The sequence below is a fragment of the Peromyscus californicus genome, unplaced genomic scaffold, assembly GCF_007827085.1.
Source record: "Peromyscus californicus insignis strain IS unplaced genomic scaffold, ASM782708v3 Scaffold_1__1_contigs__length_55948999, whole genome shotgun sequence".
Classification (NCBI taxonomy): Eukaryota; Metazoa; Chordata; class Mammalia; order Rodentia; family Cricetidae; genus Peromyscus; species Peromyscus californicus.
The window spans coordinates 10373061-10394289 of NW_026294492.1; the positions used below are offsets into that span (position 1 = coordinate 10373061).

The following is a 21229-nucleotide window of genomic DNA, read 5'->3' on the forward strand; positions in this document are numbered from 1 at the left end:
TACATTTTGGTCTCAACTTTAATACAAAGCTACAACTTTAACAACGAAACTTTCCTGAGCCTATATATGCTATAAAAGCCTTATTTTATGTAGAGCCAGGGGGAAGTGTAATTATGCACCACCCCAGTGTCCCTATCCTTGATCACTGGAACCAAGAATTATGGGAATGCATGGACCCCAAGAGGGGAGACCATCCCGGGTCAGTATAAACATTCAAAGACTCAAAATGGAAACTCTCCTGGCTTTGAACAGAGAGATGTATAGCAGAAGGGCGAGAGACACAGCGGTTCCTGTCTCTGAAGATGGAGAAGGACTGTGAGTCAATGAAGGAGAGCAGCCATCAGACACTAGGAAAGGTAGAGATGGATTCCCCTAGGGCCTCCAGAAAGCAATGTCCTTTTGCCTATGCCTTGATTTTAGCCCAGTGAAACTCTAGCTTTACATCAAACCTATACCGGTATACAGAATATAGATTAGTGATATTTAGGCCAGTAAATCTCTTTTCAGGGGGAACACAGAAGAAAGTGAACCAAGAATGTGATTAGAATTGAACACATATGATAGGGGCTTGGGGGGTGCTTTTCTACTCTAGCAGAGACCTGCCACAGTGAGGAGGAGGAGGAGGAGGAGGAGGAGGAGGAGGAGGAGGAGGAGGAGACAGCACTGTTTCCATGTTATAGAAAAAAACCCAACTGGTAGATGTGAACTCCATATATAGAGAGAGTAATGACAAAAAATGAAGACTGCCTCTAAAATCGTAGGCTCCTTTCTAAGGAAAAGCTGGTTACCCACTGAACTCCTCTAACAGTGAAGGACATAAGGCCAGAACTGGAATTCTCGCTGAGCTACCACCTTACTTCTGACTTTGAAGAAATTACCTAACCTCTGACCTTGGGCTGACTTCTCAGTGGAGAGTACAACACTTGTGGTGCTTCCTGGTGAAAAGGAGAACTGTGAAGCCAGTGCCTGGTGTGCAGTGAGTGGCCAGTAAATGGTAGCCACTACTTGTACATCGCACAGGACAGATGAGCTCTAAGGACTCATTCAGTGTCAGTGCGACATTCCTTTGGAAATGTGTGGGAAGCAGCTTTCTCTTTCTTCAGCTTCTTCTTTGCCCTATAAACCAGAATCTTCCCTTGTGGGTCCAAAGAAAGCAAATGCTACTTCATTCTTTCCTCCCCCACTTCTCTGGAGAGCAGTAACACCCGTCAAGTGACACAAGGAGGACACACTGATGCATATACCTAGCCCTGACCTTCCCCCTAGAGGCCCACCTGGCTGTTGTGACAGAGTACTCTTGCAGTACCTGTGCCCTTCCGTGGCAGCCATGTGTGGTTCAGGGCCACACTGAGGCTGGAGAGCACGTCTAACATGCTTGTGGGTTACTGACCATTTCAAAGTAACCTGTCTGAGTGGACTTAATGTAAGTACACACGGCGTGTTAACAAACTTAGTTAAAATGTGAATGCAAATTCCCCTTAATAGCTTACACTGGTCACACGGTGAGATGATAACACATGGGGGGACTTCACTTACATTACATTTCCAACTCCCCAGGTATCACATGCTAGATCCACAGTAAGCACTAACCAGGATTTGCCTCTCTAGAGCCTGCGAATAGAAATGAGGTAGCCCTTCCCATGGATATGTGTGAGCTGCGGGCCTGCCTGTGTGTTTGGCAGGGTTTGGTGAAGATCTAGCTAGCTCAGGATGAGAAGAGTTAACAGGAGAAGGAAGCCACATTCTCCTCTCCAGTTCTACCAATAACAATGATGAAATTTTGACTAGACTTTTTTATGTATTTATGGTCCTGCACACATGTGGTGCACATAAGCTCATGTGGCTACACACACATATGCATAAAAATAATAAACAAGTCTTAGAAATGTGAAACTATCTTTCATGCAAACATCAAAGAGAACGGAGACAGTTACACTGGTTAGAGATAACTTTTAGTAAAGTCCATAAACTATCAGGAACCCCAAAATAATTTCAAAGTATGGTGTGTAAACTACAAGGAACCTCAATTACATCCAAGAGCCTAAAAATAAACACTTTTCATAATGACAGTAAGGTATTATTTAGCCATTTCTAATGTGTTGACATTGCACTCGAAACATAAATGCAATCATGGGTGAAACTGTGAGGACTCACACAAAGCAGACTTCATTCTATTAAATAACAATCACTGTGCAGATGTCACTATTCTGTGGGAAGAAGTGGGATCTGTGCACCTCACTATACAGACAAGTGTGACCAGGACACTGCATTTGTGCAATCACGTGACCTGGAAGCTGACAGAGCAACTGACAAACTCCAGATCTATTCAGAGGTGAATATCTGGAAGATATGCTCTTCAGACTGAAAAAGCCTGCCACTTTAAGGAAAACAGTGCACAGTATTTGTTTCCAATGATAAAGTTTGAAAGAAAACTAAAAAATGAAACTTGCATCTACCACTCTTAGCTTGACAGTAACTGAACTGGGAAAAAAATCAAGATTTATCTGGTGGAAGACTGGTGCTCATACTAATGCGTGCAACGTTCTGACACTGAACAATGCAATGTGTCAACATGTGCATGGTCTTCATAACCCAGTGTACCAATATTTCCAAATGCCTCATGCAATTAAATTGTCTTTACATTCCTCACTGCAGCTGATATTTAGAATGTTTCATGCAGGAGTATGGTATCAAAATACAGTCCAAAGCAGTGGCTATTACACCATCCTCTTTCCTAACCTCGGAGCTGTGTGGGGCTGACTTTTCTTTACTTATTCCAGTCAGAACAAGTCTAAATGCAGAAGTTGAGGAGACAAAGCCCAGGCCAGCTGCCCAGGACTGCACTCCCCAGCTGTCCAGCTGCTGCCTGTGAGGCTCTGCACTCCACAGAAGCTGTGGGGAGCTGTGGCCCAGGCTTCAGTGTTTTTTGGTGATACAGCCACATTCAAGTTGTTCCTGCTCTTGAAAGTGACCTCTCACCCATAAATGACCCTTCACCCCTACTCCTGTAACTGCCCACTCACCCACACTTCTGTAAGGAACCCTAATAAACTCACTAGTTTACCACATCAGGCTTTAGTGATAGCCATACCTGCTGTTGGTGGTTCACTTTCTGGGGTGAGTAGATACTTGCTCATATCTCCCGGGAACAGTGTCACCCACCCTCACTTGTCTGTACCTGAGACAAAGGTGTTTCCAATTGCTGAAATTAACACCGTAGGGCACTCTAACCAACTCAGCAATTCAGGTTGCAGCATACACATTTTTATCCTTTTTCCCCTCTGCATATCCATCACCACAAGTGTCAGAAAAGTTAGCCACTGCATATGACATAATGCTATTAGTGAACGCTTTCCCAAGAACATCTAAGAATTCTGCTAATGTAAATGTTAATTAAACAACTGTCAGGACAAGGATGGAAAGGCACCAGTGGCATGCTCACTGTGGATTCAGCACATGATGCAGACGTCAGGAAGTTCCTGTCTGACTTTTAGTATCAGAACAATTGCTGACTGTTTTGCTAGGCACTTTAGAAAAAGCTTACGCATTCTTTCTAAAGATTTCGTTCTGAATTAAATGTGGGCACACTCCTGAAAACTGCACACTGTGTATGAATAACACACACTCACTTTACATTTCCAGCATCATGTACAAGCTGTGGAAACATCTGCTGTTTTGAAAATTTGAACAAATCCAGTTGTATTCCATCTTCCAAATGTGTCCTGTAACATGTGGGGCTTGTGTCTCATAATTCATTCTCTCTCTCTCTCTCTCTCTCTCTCTCTGTGCTGCACTGTTTCAAATATGCATTTTATCAAAATATAATAGATACCTGCTCTAACCAGAAAATGAAAAGCTAAACCATTAATAAAATGGGGGAAATTTATACCTAGACTAAAGACACAGAATTTTAAAGGTAATTATTTTACTTTGATAATTGGCCTGCTGCACTAGAAAACTCACTCCTGGGAACAGTCCGTGAAAAGGAAATACTGCACCCAGATTACACCACCCGGCTACACACCTAGATTAACACAGTACTCGGCTGAATCTTCACTCAGTCAGCCATGTGTATTTTCCTCATAAAATTACACGCGCACAAACAAGTGTGTCACACACTTCCAAATAGTTCACAGACATCTTGAAAGCCTATGATTAAGATTCATTTAGGGAGCATATGGTATATTTTTAAATCTTGAAGCCTAAAATACCACAGACAGAAGCTAAAACTCACAGCTGAAGAAGGTTCAGGATCGCTCCCACTTCCCGCACACCACAGTGGACCATTCCTGGCCTCACATAAACTACTTGAAACACCCTACAGCCTGAGGGTGAGCCAGGAGACTATGCGGGAAGGAAGGTTCCTTGTTGACTCCTTCAGCAGCACTCAGGTTTCAGCTCATGAGCCATTTCTGTGACTTCAGACTCTAGGTGGATTGGTCCCTTCCCGCATGTTACACTCTACCTACCTCTCATCTAAACTCAGCTCTGCCGTGGCCAGGGCCCATGACAGGCAGCTCCAGGCTGCTCTCTGGTCCGTGTACTCCTCAGTTTCTAGACAGGCTCCAGGACCTGTCCCTATGAATTCCTACAGGTAGTAAAGTATAATGGCTACGAAAGGACACATGCAGCTTCCTGCAGAACAAAATGTGGCTCCTCATTACCAGCTTTACCTTGCTTCTACAATCAGGTAACAGTAGCTGGGCTGGTTTGAATAGGTATGGTCCCCATAGACTCATGTACTTGAATCGTTGGCCTACAGGGAGTGGCACTATTAGGAGGTGTGGCCTTTGTGGAGGAAGTGTACCACTGTGGGGGTGCTCAAGCTATACCCAGTGTATGCGCCCGTTCACTTCCTGGTGCCTGCAGATCAAGACGGAGCACTCTTAGCTCCTTCTCCAGCAACATATCTGTCTGCACACCATGTCCCTCCATGATGATAATGGACAGAACCTCTGAAACTGTAAGTGAGCCACCCCAATTCAATGTTTTCTTTATAAAAGCTGCCATGGTCATGGGGTCTCTTCAGAGCAATAGAAACCCTAACTCAGACAAATAGTATCTTCCTCAAAGATTATTCACCCTTAGCCTCCTCTGGACGAGGCAAAGGTCTGATGGGTTCTCACAGCTGATGAAGACATATGTGATTCCCAAATGTAAGCATTTCTTAAACACATCTCCCTACCTTTCCTTTAAAGTTATCCTTATTTCCTTCCAAAAACAATGATTATCCCCATGTTAAAGCAGTGGCCGTAAAATCCAAAATCAAGTTATTCAAGTTAGCTAGATTAGATTAACCAAAAATGAAAAGGTTCTTGGTCACCCACAACTTGGATTCTAGTGAGTGACTAACCCAGAATTCACCCATGCCAAACGCCAGATGAGTGTTTTGCAAGACTTCGCAACTATCCTGCAATGGCAGCATAATATTAACAAATCACTCCAGGTGAGGCACCGCATACACGTGCCATCTTGGAGGAAGAAAAGGCAGTGTCAGCTGTGGGGAAAGGGAGGAAGCCGTGATTGTGAACGCAGAGGCTGGGGGATATTCTAAGAGACACAAGGCTGGGGCCCAAGCAGTCAGGACCGAGCAGTTGCTGAGGAGGATTATCTGGGTCAGAGGGTGGAGAGCAAAGAGGACCCTGCCACTTGACTTCCATTTCAGGTAAGTACTGAAGAGGTATGGAGAGCAGGTCTCAGGTCTAAACACAGAGCACTGGGAACTATGGCATGCACACCCCGAGACATCCTACCGCCATGGCCTGCTCCGCATCATCCATATTCATGCAGGAAATCCTAAGGGCTCGACCGGATCCCAGAAAGGGGTCAGCCTAGGTTCTGAGTAGAACAACATCAAGGAGGGACCACGGGGCTCCCTCACCCTTCACAGCGAAAAAACAGGACGATGCTGGATAACTATGGCACACCCATGAGAACTACAGCAGGTCAACATGTACATGCAAATTAGAGTAAGTACCTCGGGTTTTTATTGTTTCTTTATATGTAATTGCAGAAAGGGATTTCTCAGTTAAGCTCAGCAAAAAAGAAAAGTCAAGTATATTTTTTTTTCTACTTCAAGGAAGAAAATAAAAAATCTATAGAATGTAAGCACAATTTTCATTTTTTTTCAAAGTACTCTCAATAGCTACCTTGAAGTACTTTTTAGTTACCTTGGACACAGCTTTCGGAGAAAACGTAATTGCATCCACCACAGTGATGAGGTCATCTGGACACAGGCGATCAAAGTACTTCAGGCAGACGTCATAGGCATGCAGCCACTCTGAGGGGGACTGCGGAGCCTGCTTGATGAGCTGGGGATCTCCGGTCCAGAACAACTTCTGCAACCAGACGGTATACAGGGAGCTGGGGGAAAGCATCCGCCCATCCTTCTCAGGGATTCTGGGAGCAAGTTTGGAAATAGATAAGATATTCTGACTTGTGAGCACCGGCTCCAGTGCTCCCAGCGCATCCCCGCTTTCGTCTGTCAGCTTCTTGTAATTAAGACCTGTGGGGAGAGGAGAAAGGAAGGAAGTGGCTGACTGGAGTGGAAACCACACGCAGGCGCCTCAAACACACAGAGCCCGGTGGGCAGCTGAATGAAGAGATGGCAATTATACCGTGAGCTTTAGGCTTTCGTGAGAAGATCAGAAACTGCGCTCTAGCCCCAGCCTGGACCTGCGCTGTGCAACCCCATGTCATTCAACTTACCCAACTCCCGGTGTCCTTCTCTGTGCTGTCTCCTCGCCTCTACTGCTCGCTCATGGCCCTCAGTACCTACGCTGTCCTCTACCGGTACAGTCACCAGACTGTCATTTGTCACCAGCTACTTGAAGGTAGCTATCAGAACAACTGATAACCTAAAGGACATTCTCACAGTTGCCATGGGAAGGAGATGAATATAGACCAAAGGGCCACATAAAGTATGAAGCACTGTAGAGACTGAAGCGTGGTTATCACATTTAATTTCCTAGTTACAAGCGCAAGGACGCCACTCTGAACATTTCTAAAATCCATCAAGGTGCCGAGGTTCTTTGACATGTCCCGTGAACACTGTGTTTGCATATTACATCTATAAAAATTCATATACTTAAGATCATACATACATACATACATACATAAATATGTTGAGATCTGATTTCTCTTATGTCTTCGTGTGAGTGCCTACATTCATGTCTGTGCACCACCTGTGTAGGTGACCACAGAGGCCAGATGAGGGTGTCGGATCTCCTAGAGCTGAAGTTACAGGAAACTGTGAACTGCCTAATGGGGGTGCTGGGACCCAACCTAGGACTTCAGCAAGAGCAGCAAGTCCTCACTACTGACCCACCTCTCCAGCCCCACAAGTACCATGAATATTTTAAATAAATGCATCCTATCAAAGTGAAATTCTTCCAATCTGCCCAAGATGAGGGGTCCAATCATGTCATTTTAAAATACCAACTTTGACAAAAGAAGGCTGTCCATAGTAGATTCACCTAAAGTCACTGGGGAATTTCAGGAGATTTCTGTCTTTTCCTGATGTTGAATGCTCTCATGCAGGGTAAAGGAACGGGAAGATGCTAACTAAAGTCAATCTCCTCCACAAATCTGTGGCTTCACTATGTCAGTGACAATATATGAACACAGCTGGCTGTGAGCGGAAAATTAATCCCTAGATTTCATTTGGAAGGGAAGGACCAGCAGGAACATAAATGTCCTACCTGATGCAACAACTTTGAATTTCTTCAGTAGGCGAATGTGGGTTTCTGGCTTAATAGGAGCCGTCTCAAAGTCTGCACAGCCACAGCTTTCCAGGAGAGTGAAATAATACAGCAGCCTTTCGTGATCGAGGCCCGCGATGGTGGGGTAGATATACTTGAGCATGTGTTTATGAAAGGACTCAGGATCCGTCTTCAAAGTGTCAAAGAGATGAAGGGTTTGGGCTCGCTTTTCAATTTCTCCTGTGGACAAACTGAAATCAAGAACCAAACAGTCTATGTTATATGTTTTCCCTTCATAAAAGTGATCTTTAAACCCTGGAAGACAGGCTGATTTGTGTGTGTGTGTGTGTGTGTGTGTGTGTGTGTGTGTGTGTGTGTGTGGTGGAGGGAGCCCACACAGATGCATGACACAGTGAGCATGTGGAGGTCAGAGGACAACTCCTGAGCATTGGTTCTTTCCTTCCACCATGGGTCCTGGGATGCAATTCAGGCCATCACACTTCTGAAGAGTGCTTTTCCCACTGAGCCATCCTGCTGGCCCAGAGATGCTGCTTCTAATAAGTCTCTTCTAACTAGCCACAAGACCTATGCAGTGTATCTAAAGTGACATGAATAAGAAGCAGAGCTCTGCCCTACTATGTGACTTTCACACGTCACCACAGACAGAACCACAGCAGCCCTAAAGAACAGGCATTCCTAGAGTTCCAGAACTGCCTCTTCTTGCCAGCTAGGTCAAGAAACAAGATAGAACATTTATTCTAAATCATTTACCATCTCCACACACATGTGCAGGAACACACACAAAATAAGCCATAAATAAAAATGCAAATTTAAAAAATAAGAAGGAAATAGCAAGGGAAAGAATAAAATCCCACCATTTTGGCATGTCTTACATCTAAGAGTATTGAATTAATATTCAATAAACATCAACTTTATGTCATGGTCAAGTAAAATTAAAACAGGAAAGAAATAATTATGCTTTCAATACCATCTACAGGACTGCTTCTTGAATAGAAGATACACCTTAATATTTTCATACTAATTTAAGTAGCTTTTCATACGAACTCCAAGTCTAATATAAATTTTAATAGGAGTTACTTAAGGTTAATCTGCTGAGGAAAAAAAGGTGATATTTTGTTCGCTGGATTGGCTTGTCTGAGTTTTATTTCACTGGAAAGAGGAGAAGGCTTTATTTGATCTTCTGTTTTTCCCTGGACAGCCGACTCGGGTCTCGTACCATCTCGGGGCCTGGACTATGTAAGTCTCCATTCTCTAACTGTGAAGGTCTTTTGGGCAGCCCACCATACTAACAGAAATGGTGTTTCCAGGACACCCAAGGCAGCGGAGAAAATACTTGGGGGATAGTGTACGTAGTTGTAAAGGAAAGTGACGGCAAAAAAAAAAAAAAATACGTTTTTTCCTAATTTGGAAAGTGAGGTCGAGAATGAGGCAGTGGCGAAGGAAAGAGAAAGCTGCGTGACCTCACTAAGATGCTGCGTGACCTCACTAAGATGCTGCGTGACCTCACTAAGATGCTGCGTGACCTCACTAAGATGCTCCACCCAGGCAGATGTGCGGAGAGAAGGGGATGGAGCAGGGGAGGAAGGGCTCTGTCCTGTGTTGATTCCTACACTAGGAACTCACTCGCAGCTGCTCACTCATCAGGACATGAATGAGAAACTGCCACCCTGACCCATCCAGCCTCAGAGTGTGTCTGCTCACTACCTGACAGAGCGACTGTGTCACGAAGGCCAAGCACCCACACTAACACGGTCTCACAAACAGGGATCCATCTTCAACGGTTCTCCCCTCCAGCAGCAATACCCCAAGAGTCACCCTGTCACACTTCACTCCTAACAACCCTATAAACAGTGTTCAGGGTAAACCAGTCTACAGAATGGACAAGGACTCCACAGCAGTTTATTCAGCTTCTGTTTGACTTAACTCTGAATCCAGTCCTTCTCAACATGACTTTTTCCTCATCCACTCACTTACAACTCTGTGCTGACAATTCAGTTTGCCTCACGTACAATTTCACCTAATTATCTTGTCAAGACAGATACCTTTACTGACACATGATAAAGACCCAGCCATCTCTCTCCTGTAAATTATGTGCTAAGATCTTTTGTAGATCCCAGTAATCAATAGCCCATTTTAATAACTTCCCATGAAACAAACTATTATCTTCTCTTTGGAACAAGAAATTAAATCTTTGCTTAGAAAACAATTCCAAAAGACCTCGCTGCAAAAATCCAACAAAATACTATGAAACCATTGTAGACGTTTCTCTAATCTAACTAACAATTACCTTTAAAAATGGTTTAAGTGCTTTTTTCCTGGACTGAAATTTCGCTGTGAAGCAGTTTATATTCTGTGTGTTGCCTCTTTATCTTTCAGGGGTTAACTACTGGAAGGCGTTGGCATTGGTTGTACTTAGTGTACAAGGAGTAAAATTATCATGACGAATCCTATGATTAAGATGTTCTGTAATGCCTTCAAGTTGTCAATAACTCAAAATTGATTCAAAGCAGCATGCACTGAAGGGACTTTTATCTGTACAAGAAAACAAATTCATTTAACTACATTTTTCTTTATTTAATCTGAGCCCGAGAGATAATATAATTCCATTAGCTGACTAAAAGGAATACAGACAAGAGAAGAGGAGGGAAGAGTGAGAATGAGAGACAAAGGCTGCTGGGTGAGTCAGAGGGGGCACAGAGGGCGGGGGCAAGGTGACATGAAACTTACAGGCAGCCTGGAGTACTTTGGCTCTATGACATCTCTTGGCCTTGATAACTACTCTCTGCAAAAAGTCTTGTTCCTGTTCTCTGAAGCTAAAGCTCAAACAAAACTCATCTAATTGGAAAGAGACAGGAACTGGCCCCAAGTTCGACCTTCCAGAGATGGCTTTGTTAATACTCAATAATAAAGCAATGTGTCCATCTGAGAATTTTGCTAGGCACAGTTGAGACACAGAGACTGGGCATTTCCCACAGAGACTAATCTCCAAAGCACAAAGATCCCTGAGTCCCAACGAGTGACCCCAGCGAATGGGTGGCTTCAGCACTGGTGACTGTGAAGGGACTCGTCTACCCTCTGAACCACAGCCAGACCTGAGAGGAGGGCCACACGGAGACAGCTAGCACAAAAACGCCTCCAGTAAAACACGGCTAAGTTGACTTTAACTTTTCTAGATTACCTAGGGAGACATTGCTGAAAGAACTGATAGTGAGTATCTGAGGTTCTATTTTCTGTAACCATGATATTCAGTGAGTTCCTTTATCAAATATTTTATTACATAAATACAGTGGTAATACTGAAGCCCATGAGTAAGTTTTGTCTCCTTCCCAAGGAGACAATTTGACAATGTAAGGTCATTTTGACAGATCTACACAACTTCATACTATTTTGCATCTTTAACAACATTGCCAGTAATACCACAGCAGATGCAGTAACAGGCATCATCTAGTCAACAGTCATAATGCCTTGCATCATCACTATTCTCATGGCAATAACTGATATCTACATTGACTTGAAGAGTCGTTGCTCAGATGTATTGTCGGGGTCATAAGGAGAATTTGGTAAATGCAGACTATTTTCAAAATCAACAGTATTAGCCACACTCCCTATATGACAGATACTGTGTATAAATCTCTAATTCCATGGCATTTTTGCAAAATTGCCTAAGTCATTTTGCAGAGAAAAAAACTTCTTGGAGGGTTAAAAGAATTGTATCAGGAACATTTTAAACAAGGAACATGCCAGGGTCCTGGCCAGGCTTGCAGGAGCCAAAGCAACGAGTCACAGCACTGGGGCTTTACCTGACACAGACGTATACTGGCCCAAATGTACTGTTTTGATTATATCTATTTCAGGAACTTGCTGGCTATGTGTGAAAAAGGGAACTTAAGAATCACACCGCATTACTGCTCAACCATAAACTCAGGACTCAGGTAACACTGTGAAAAGGGGGCAGAAAGACTGAATCCCTCGCTACTGCATATGACAAGGTCATTGCAACCATGGACAAAGAGCAGCAGTGGCTACCTGCACAGAACCCACGTATGCACAAAAGGCAAGGAAGAAGGAAGGGTACTGGCTAGGAAGAGGGACCGCAGGAACAGGGTTGGGGAGAAAGGCGATGGGGGTGAGCAAGAATACATACATGGTACATACACAAAACTGTCAAAGATCCAAACTTTAAAGAATCACAACACAGAAGGAAGAATTGCAGAATGCTTCTATTTTGGCAATGGTAGAAATCAGTTTTTGTTTCTCTTGGGGGTAGTAGATTTATTTTTATGCAAAGTGCAAATCACAGCCCTGGTCAACTTTTCTAGTGCCTTGAGGTGAACAAAGATCAATTTTAAACACTTTGTGAGATCTGTGATCTGGGTGTCTACACACAACACTGCACCTCAGGTACAGGCTAGTGCTGGTTCTGCATTTCTGTTTGTTCTGATTTTCAATGATCCGCATATCAATGTACTAAACTAAGTCACTTTAAATCCTGGGAGCCTCGTACGAACTGAATTGTCCTTCTCCATCTACTGGCCACTCCAGCACTGATGCCTCTTCTGTACAGGGGCCTTCCAGTGAGGCTGGGAGAACAGGTCGGTAGTCAGGATTGTTCGTGTGGCAGCTTGGGCACAAAGCCTCACTGTGTGAGCAATAGCAACCCTCAGGCATAAATCCTGGGTCTGTTGTTTCATTCAGAACAAAGCAGCTGCATTCATTATAGTTTATTCAGCTCTCCAGAGGCACAGCTTACTCTTGCACATCTCTCTACCTGAGATGGAAGGACACCTCCCTAAATGAAATAGGTCAAAAACAGTGCAGCCACTCAAAGTGCTTAAGAACAGAGGCCTTTGCCTGTGTGTGCAAAAGGGACAGTACATAACTCACCAACAAGAAGACAGTTCCGTGCTGTGCAACAGCCAAGACAAAGCACCTGGGCCGTCACCCCAAGGGCTACAGAGACTGAGAGCAAAGCACGCTATGTTTAATAAGAAGACAGAGATGGAGAGTGTTAAAAGTCCGACACGCTGATGTCTGATCCCAACCTAACTTAGCTCTCCTTGGCTCACCATGTTCTGCTATGTGGCCTTCCTTTAGCTACAAAACATCAAGAACTCACACTCGCCCAGTCCCCTTGAGATGGAATGAATGTTCGTCCTTCATCATTCTTCAAAGGTGGGCTTTTCTTTCACATGCAAGAGAGCCTTCCCCAACTGTACGGAGTTGTCCCTTTAGTCATTGCACCTGATATCGGGATGTTTGTGTCGGGGGACAGAGGAGAAAGACAGCTCCAAACAAGGTATAAACTCCATGAGAGTTCTATCTTGTCTAGTACCTAAAACTCTGTTTAGTGTACAAAGTCACAAAAATATTAACATTTAATGAATAAAAACAGTGCTAATTCATCAGCCAGAAACAACCTCTGGTATTTAAAAATGATCCCTTGTCTAAAACTCAGAGATGAAGAAGAAGAATTAACAAAAACAACAATAACAGGAAGGACCACAATAGCAAACCAAGAGCCACCCAGTGATGCAGGCCTCAGAGTTCTGACTTTAAACTTCACAACCCTGCAGGTAAGGACAGTAACACACACACCCAGACCGCCCCTCTACTCTCCTCCCCCTCTGCAACCTACCACCCACCCGTGCGCGCGCGCACGCGCGCACACACACACACACACACACACACACACACACACACACACACACACACTGAGAAGACAGTGATTTGCAAGATTAAGACACAAGCTCAAGGCTAGCAGTAGGTAGCTCTGGGCAGTAGCTCTGCATCTTGAAAGGTGATCTTTTTTCAAATCCCATACCCTCACACTACTGGGCCACACATTCACAGAGTTACTGTCATCTGCAGGGTCCACCAACCTGACTAGGGAAGCCCCAAGGTAAAGCATTACTAAGTCTGCAGTGAGTGACAGCTTGGAATGTGAAGGTAGAGCATGCCACAGCAGCATCAAGAGGCCAGGAGAACGAGGTTGTGTGTTGGGTGGGAGAGAGTCTATGTACTTGCAACCAGGCAAACACAATGTTTTCCTTAAAACTAGTAATGGGAATAAAAAGGACAGTAAGTGTTGTTTTTACTCTTCAGGGGTCTGCCATCCAGCTCCCAAATAAATCACACATGAAGGCTTATTCTTACTTACAAAAGCTCGTCCTTAGCTTGGTTTGTTTCTTGCCAGCTTTTCTTAAATTATCCCATCTACCTTTTGCCTCTGGGCTTTTACCTTTCTCTATTCTTACTCCATTGCTGGTTGGGTAGCTGGGTGGCTGGCCCCTTGTATCCTCCTCCTTCCCTTGCTCCTCTTTTTCTCTCCTTCTATGTATTTCCTCTGCCTGCCAGCCCCGCCTATTCTTTCTTCTGCCTTGCTATTGGCCAGTCAGCTCTTTATTATAAACCAATCAGGTGTTTTAGACAGGCAAGTAACACAGCTTCACAGAGTTAAACAAACGCACCATGAACAACAGTAACACACCTTAAAATAACATTCTACAACAAATAGGGATGAAGGAGATCAAGAACTCAAGTGTGGGTGCTCAGGAGGATCGGTTCCCAGATCCAAAGACCATAACTTAAGGAGCAGATTAGGTTTTTACCATTTAATCACTTAAGTTATACTATTCTTTGCTTGCAGCTGAGGAAATCAAGCTCCAGAGAAGGGGATCATCTAGTTCAAAGACACACATGGCACGCACAGGAACTGGTCTGGCCACCTGAACTGAGGCAGGACACCCTCTGCATAAGGCTGCTGTACTTGCACCTGTCTGTCAAGGTGGTACTGCAGGTCAAAACCAGCCAGAGGAACGAGAAGGAGAAGGGGAGGACTGAACTTCATGGGCGGACCAGGGAGACTTGAGGGAATAGGAAACCCTAGAGCCAAGAAGAGCACTTCTGTTATTCTACTGGTTAACTCCCCATTGGCACTGGCTTAACTAATAAAATGCTGGGCAACTTGGGCAGTATTTACAAGGCAGATTTCTAATAACCAGTTAGTGTGTTTGATGAAGTAGTCAGGCAAAGTGCTGCCTCCTAAGCAAGAAAAAGACCCAGACAGCACTTGGTAAATCAATATTAAGTGCACTGCCACTCACACGTAATGATGCTAGGAGGTAACGACTTCCTGCTTTGTAATTGCTGTACATCTGCATAATCACATTGCTCTCAGGTATAATGATATGCCAGGAACAGCCTTGCCTGCTCCTCAATTGCCTGATAATTTGTAACATATTCAGAGACCAAGGACTCATCCTGCTTGCACAGACAACATCCCTTGTGTGACGTTCAATGAAAGAGAAAAAGATACATAATAAAAATGCCATGGCATATTTTTAAACACCACACATATCACAGAGAATATTTATCTGAACATGTTACTGTGCCTAAGAATTGGTGAATTCAGGACAACATTCACTATCCATAACACCACTGTCATGGAACAATCTGATAAATGCTCATATGGAGACATTAACATTTCAATGATTAATAGAAATTAAACACGCTGAGGTCATAAAGGCCTTTTGGCCCTTCTGCAGTATTTGACCTTTCAGCTCTCCTCCCATTCTTGGAACACTCTGGACACAGCTTCCTGACAGTAAGACCCTCTTTTCGTGTCTCTTTCCACCACCTAGTTCTCTACCAGGACTTGTGGAAGGCCCTCAACATCTGTCCATTTTAGCTAGGTTTCTATTGCTGTGATGAAAGCAATAGATCAAAGGCAATTTGGAGAGGAAAGGGTTTGTTCCACTCACAGCTCTACATACTAGTTCATCATCAAAAGCAGTCAGGGCAGAAATGCAAGCAGGGCAGGAACCTGGAGGCAGGAGCTGATGCAGAGACCGCAGAGGGGCGCTGCTCACTGGCTTGTTCCTCATGGCTTACTCAGCCTGCCTTCTTACAGAACCCAGGACCACCACCGCAGGGATGGCACCACCCACAATGGGCTGGGCCCTCTCTCACTGATGATTAATTAAGAAAACACCTTACAGCTGGACCTTACGGGGGCGTTTTCTCAATTGAGCTTCCCTGCTTGGGGTGACTGCAGCTTGTGTTAAGCTGACGTAAAAGGAGCCAGACACTTCTCAGGCTTCCCTCCCTTGCTCGTGCGTCCCTGCTGAGGCACAGCACAGAGGCTATTCACATGCTCGGAGCGCTCTCCTGTGCTCACTCTTTTCACATCTCCGTCTTGCGACTGCTACCTTGCCCTGTCCTCTCCAGGTACAAGTCCCTCCTCCAACCTGCCTGACCTAGTAGAGTTCCCTGACTAGTTCAGGGGCTGCCGTGCAGCAGGTGGACCAAAGACTTTCCCTTGCAGGTCCTGTGTTTACTTTCTCCTTGCTGACCCATAGGCTAAGTACACACTTTTGTCTTTCAAGTGTTCGTAGAACTTATTCCTGCCTCTCCTATGCTTTCAAAGCCCTATCCAAGCTGGGCCACCTGTCCTGCACGCTGTTCCTACACCAGCTCCTCCCCTTACCAGTCCACCTTTCTTCCACAACTAACCAAAGAGATCTTATTAAAGTGATAATGAGGTAATCTTCCTTCCACCTTTTATCTCACTCAAATGCTTAAACAGCCTGTGGTTCTTAGGGAGATGCCAAAGGCCCTTTCCAGGGCCTGAAAAAAATGGTGCACTTAGGACAGCATTTAACATCTATAACAACATCAACACAGTACAATTTGATAAATGCTTAAAATGTAGATGTTACTATTGCAGTGATTAATATAAGTTCACAATGCCAAATCATAAGTATAGCATGGTCTAGTTCCTACATCTCACCCACATGCATTTCCCACTTGTGGCCTAATCACACTGCTTCTCTGCCAGGCCCTCTGACTCATCATGCTCCTAATCTAAGGACTTCTGAGCTTACTAAATCGTCTATACCCAAGATGGCTCCCTTCTCCTTGGAGTATAGTTAAGCCTGACTGAGTATTGAGATCTCACCTTGCAATAGTCCATTCTGAATTGCCATAATGAAACACCCAGAGCGGACTACGTCCTAATACAAAGGTTTACTCAGATCACAGATCTAGAAGCTCCAGTCCTTCTTGCTAGCTAGCAGAGTCCTAAATCTGCACAGAGCACTGCAGGGTGAAGGAAAGGCAGTGCATACGTGTCTCAATCTCTTGTCTCTTCTTCTATACTCACCATACTGAATGGGGATGCTCTACTGTGATGACCTATCCAATCCCAGTTGCCTCCCCAAGGCTGATCTAAACAACACAGCAGGATTACATTACTGCTCCTTTAATATCTTCCAGTGGGATTAAACTTAAACAAGTAAGCATTTGGGGGCTACACAAACCAAACCCCAACCATAGCATAGCTCAACTGTGACTCTCTCAGGAAAGCTTTCCCTAACTATTCTACTTTCCTAATTACACTTTCCATACAGAACATAAAAGTTTTGTTTTCATACTTGCCTAAGTCATTATTCAAATTGTCATCTAACTTCCACTGCAGGCTCCACGCTGCCAAGATACCCACCCTGTCCCCCACTACTAAAACACCACTGCCAACAGATTCTCCATGAACATATCAATGCACAGGAAGGTGTCTAACTCTCAGAGCTGTGCTGAAAAACAAAAACTTATGGGCTACTGGAAAGGGCAAACCTGTGCCAAGTCATCCTGGTCTACAGTTAAGAGGAACACTGAAACTGTACTGCTTTAAACTGGAGTCTCAAGAGGCAGGCATGGACATCAACGTGCACATCAACTGTACTTACCCACTATCGCTGAACAGGAACTCCAAATGGGTCATGAAGACTTCCCACTGTGAGATACTGTACCGCTGGGCCAGGGAAAGGGCGATGCTGTAGACATTTTCCTCAAGGGTTCTTCAGGAGTGTCCACCAAGCACAGAGAAAGAAAAGAAACAGTGACCCAAGTCAGCAAAGACAATTCTCTTGGAGACACAGCCGTGTACGGGAGGACTGTGGATTTTGTATTTTTTTATTCACAGCTCTTGAGAATGCAGTAAAAGGACTTCCAGCCTCTCTCACAGGCGGCAAGGCAGGTGAGCAGGGACCTGTTTGCCAGCGGCTCCCCATCAAGGGTAATTCTGACCCCAGGAGCCACCTGACCATGTGAGGAAACAGTCTAACTGTCACAAATGGGGTGGGATTTGTGGTCAGAAACCATGTACGATACTGAATACCCTGCAAAGCACAGGATAGCCTTCCCCAGGACAGAACTACCCAGTCAAACTGCAATAGTGCAGAGGAATAGAGAGTAAGAATTCTGCTTTAGACTCTATAGCCCACAGTGATATCCACAGTGACATTTGAAAAGCATGGAAGAAGTCTGTAAAAATGTCTTCTGTTTGTTTTCTGCGCTGTCAGGTGTGAAGCTGTTTCAATCATAAAAACAAGCAAGATGTTACTGGAACGCACAGCCGAATAGGGAGTGAGACATGAAACCGTAATTAGGTTTTTAGAATTCTAAACTCTTGTGGGAGTTGGGATGAAGAGCAATCCATTTGAACGAAAGGATGAAGAAGCAGCACACATTAAATAAGCACAAGTGTCCGCAGGCCAGTCGGAGAGACTCTGGTAAACGGACAAGCAGATCACACACAAGGACAGTGCACGGTCCTCAAGCGAAAGGGACCTGAACATGTCTCTGGAGCCAACAAAGATCTGGTGGAAGGTTAAGGCCAGGAAATGGCATCACCAGGGAAAGGGACATGAAGAATGCCAAGAAAATAGTTCAGAGAACTAACATTAAGGTTGCTGCAGGGACCCTGCTTCCAAAGGCAGAGGAAGAGAAACTGGAATTCTTGGATGGAAGGGTCTTGGAACAACCACAGCAGCAGCAAGGGAATCTGTTCCTGTGAGCAGGGCCAGGATTACATCTCCAGCTAAGTAAGCCACAGCAGTTGTGTGTCTCTTTAGCCAGGGGTCGGCAAATGCCCTCTGGAAAGGGCCCTTAGTAAGCATTTGGCTTTGCTGCTGTACAGTGTCTGTGCCCACCTTCTTTTGTATTCTTTTGGGATTCTTGTTTCTCTATAAACTTTTAAAAGTCTTTTCTCACAGGCTACAGAAGAGAACTATTCAGTGCTATAAAACTGCGTCAGCCCATCGAGTATGAACTGTCAGTTGAACACATTTCTAATTAAGTACAGACCCCTATGTGACAAAATGAGAAACCACTAGGGAACACTACCAATGTACCCTTTCTATGATGGGAACCAAGCAGAGGTACATGTTGGATATGGATTGGCATCTGCGTGCATGTGTGTGTGTGTGTGTGTGTGTGTGTGTGTGTGTGTGTGTGTGTGTACCTTTGTGTGTGGGGATGATAGTATAGTCACACACGCTACACATGTGGAGTTCCAAGGACAACCGCAGTACTCAGTCCCCAGGTTCCGTCTACCTTTAGAGTCAAGGTCTCTGACTGGCCTGGGTCTTTGCCACAGAGCTAAGGGTAGCTGGTCCCCAAGTTTCCAGGGACCTGTCTATCTTTACCGCCCTTTTCACCATCTCTGGGACTGTGAAGAATGTCACCGTGTCCAGCTATTTACAGAGGCTCTGGGGACTCAAGTGCCGGACCTCAAGCTCCCAAGGCAAGCCCTTCAGCGGCTGGGCCAGCACTCCAGCCCTGCACCGGAAGTTACGTCATACCCTCTTCAGAGTCACCAGCCTTCCCAAAGACACGCAGACTATAATATAAGACATAAGCAGCAGCAAACCCTGCCTTACGACAGTCAAGGGGTGACAAGTCTGGCCACACTGTGCGTAAGAAGAGATAGAGTGGCAAAAATCAGGAGAGAGTGTTTCTCAACACTGCTAGACACTGGGATTTCCAGCAAACGAGAACAGCAAAGCTCAAACCCCACTGAAACTATGAGGCATTTTAAACAAGCCATCCAAAGACTGCAGTGTATTTTTCTAAGCAATGGAATATAGCAGGATCTATTAGATATTTATCAAAAGCATATATTTATCCTTGAGGACATACTTCAAATAGCATATGCTGGCTGCAAACTTAGACAAAAATTCCAGGAAAATGTAACTAATAATCTAAGGTACTCCTCACCTCACAGTTCTGTATTCTGCATAATAATCCTCTCATAAGAAACCAACATGTGAGGATTTCAAATAGCCAAAGGAAAAGCACACTGGCTCTAGAATAGGAAAGCCAGGCTCAAGTTCTGGCTACCTGACCTTGAACAGCTCCTTACAACCCTGTTTCTCGGGTTCTTCTTCCAGAAGCAAGGAAGCTGGGCTTTGCACCATCTCAGGACACCGCCAAACCAGACATGAGTGACTCTGAAGCTGGTCTTCCAGGAGAAAGGATAAGAGGAAGGCACTTCTTAACTGAGACTGGCACTGACTGCCTTTCTCCACTATCTCTCCTTCGACTCCCCCTACCCTGCATGGCAGAGAATCCAGACCTCAGACCTCATGGAAAATCCAGATGCCTCCAAGAGTGAAGAGGAAGAGATCCAGGCTAATACAGTCACCAGAGAATGACCTCAGTTCATTTTCATAAGGATTTAAAGGATAATATTGAATCATAATATACCATTACCACAATTAAAGCCATTTTTGTTATTTCAAAGTAACTTCTCAGGAGACATGAGTAACTACCCTATCAGCGTACACACAATTCAACCAAAGCTTCAAGACTACAGTACTAACCTTCACAGCCCACTAGTGCGTCTGTGAGAACAGAAACTACATAAGGCATACCACGTTGTGGTAGAGATGTGACGTTTTTAAAACATGACAGACCCAGATTAAGATCAAACTTCTACATTTTATCAGCCATGTAAACTTAGGCCAGTGACCATCCTAAGCAGCAATTTTTTTCATTTAATAAATGCAGATAAGAACACTTCGCTCTCACAGGGCTGTCTATGGGATGGGGGACTTTAGATAAAGCTTGCAGAGCACCACACATAACACTCTGGGTGTGCTCCATGGTGAATACTCAATGGTTGTGTTTAGTGTTAAAATCAATTTCTACTATTAGTCACGTGGGTGACCATCTTCTCAGGACAGTAACCACTACTCACTTGATCTAAGCTACTGAAACACAGCACGCCAGCAATGAAACACAAGGGAATGAGTTCCTTTCCTCCATTCCTATAGAGTCACTCTTCCAGCCAGGCTTAAGTTGTACCACCTTCTCACACAGGGCCTGCTCTTCACTCACAAAGGCTCTGTGAGGAGACTGAGCTAAAAAATGGCTTGCTTTTCTAGAAACTAGGATATAGGCACCTCTCCCTATACTTGATCTTCTGAAATAAGGGCAATTGTATCGGTCATAGTAAGGGTTTCTATTGCTGTGAAGAAACATTATGACCATGGCAACTCTCATAAAAGAAAAACATTTAATTGGGGTACCTTACATTTTCAGAGGTTTAGTCCATTATCATCATGGGGCAACATGGTGGCATGCAGGCAGACATGGTGCTGGAGAAGTATCCAAGTGTCCTACATCTTTACTTGCAAGCAACAGGAAGTGATCCAAGACACTAGGTATGGCTT

General features: G+C 44.5%; 1 protein-coding gene across 5 annotated transcripts in view; it reads right to left on the bottom strand.

Moving 5' to 3' along the window:
• Nbas (NBAS subunit of NRZ tethering complex) overlaps nucleotides 1–21229 on the bottom strand; it is a 281500-nt gene that overhangs the window by 71268 nt on the left and 189003 nt on the right. For all 5 annotated transcript variants that reach the window (XM_052745880.1, XM_052745878.1, XM_052745879.1 and 2 more), the window contains exons 42-44: nucleotides 17462–17572; nucleotides 7701–7951; nucleotides 6171–6505 (exon numbers count right to left, since the gene is read on the bottom strand). In XM_052745880.1, the coding sequence (XP_052601840.1) occupies nucleotides 6171–6505; nucleotides 7701–7951; nucleotides 17462–17572 (697 nt within the window). The remainder of the gene's footprint in view (nucleotides 1–6170; nucleotides 6506–7700; nucleotides 7952–17461; nucleotides 17573–21229) is intronic.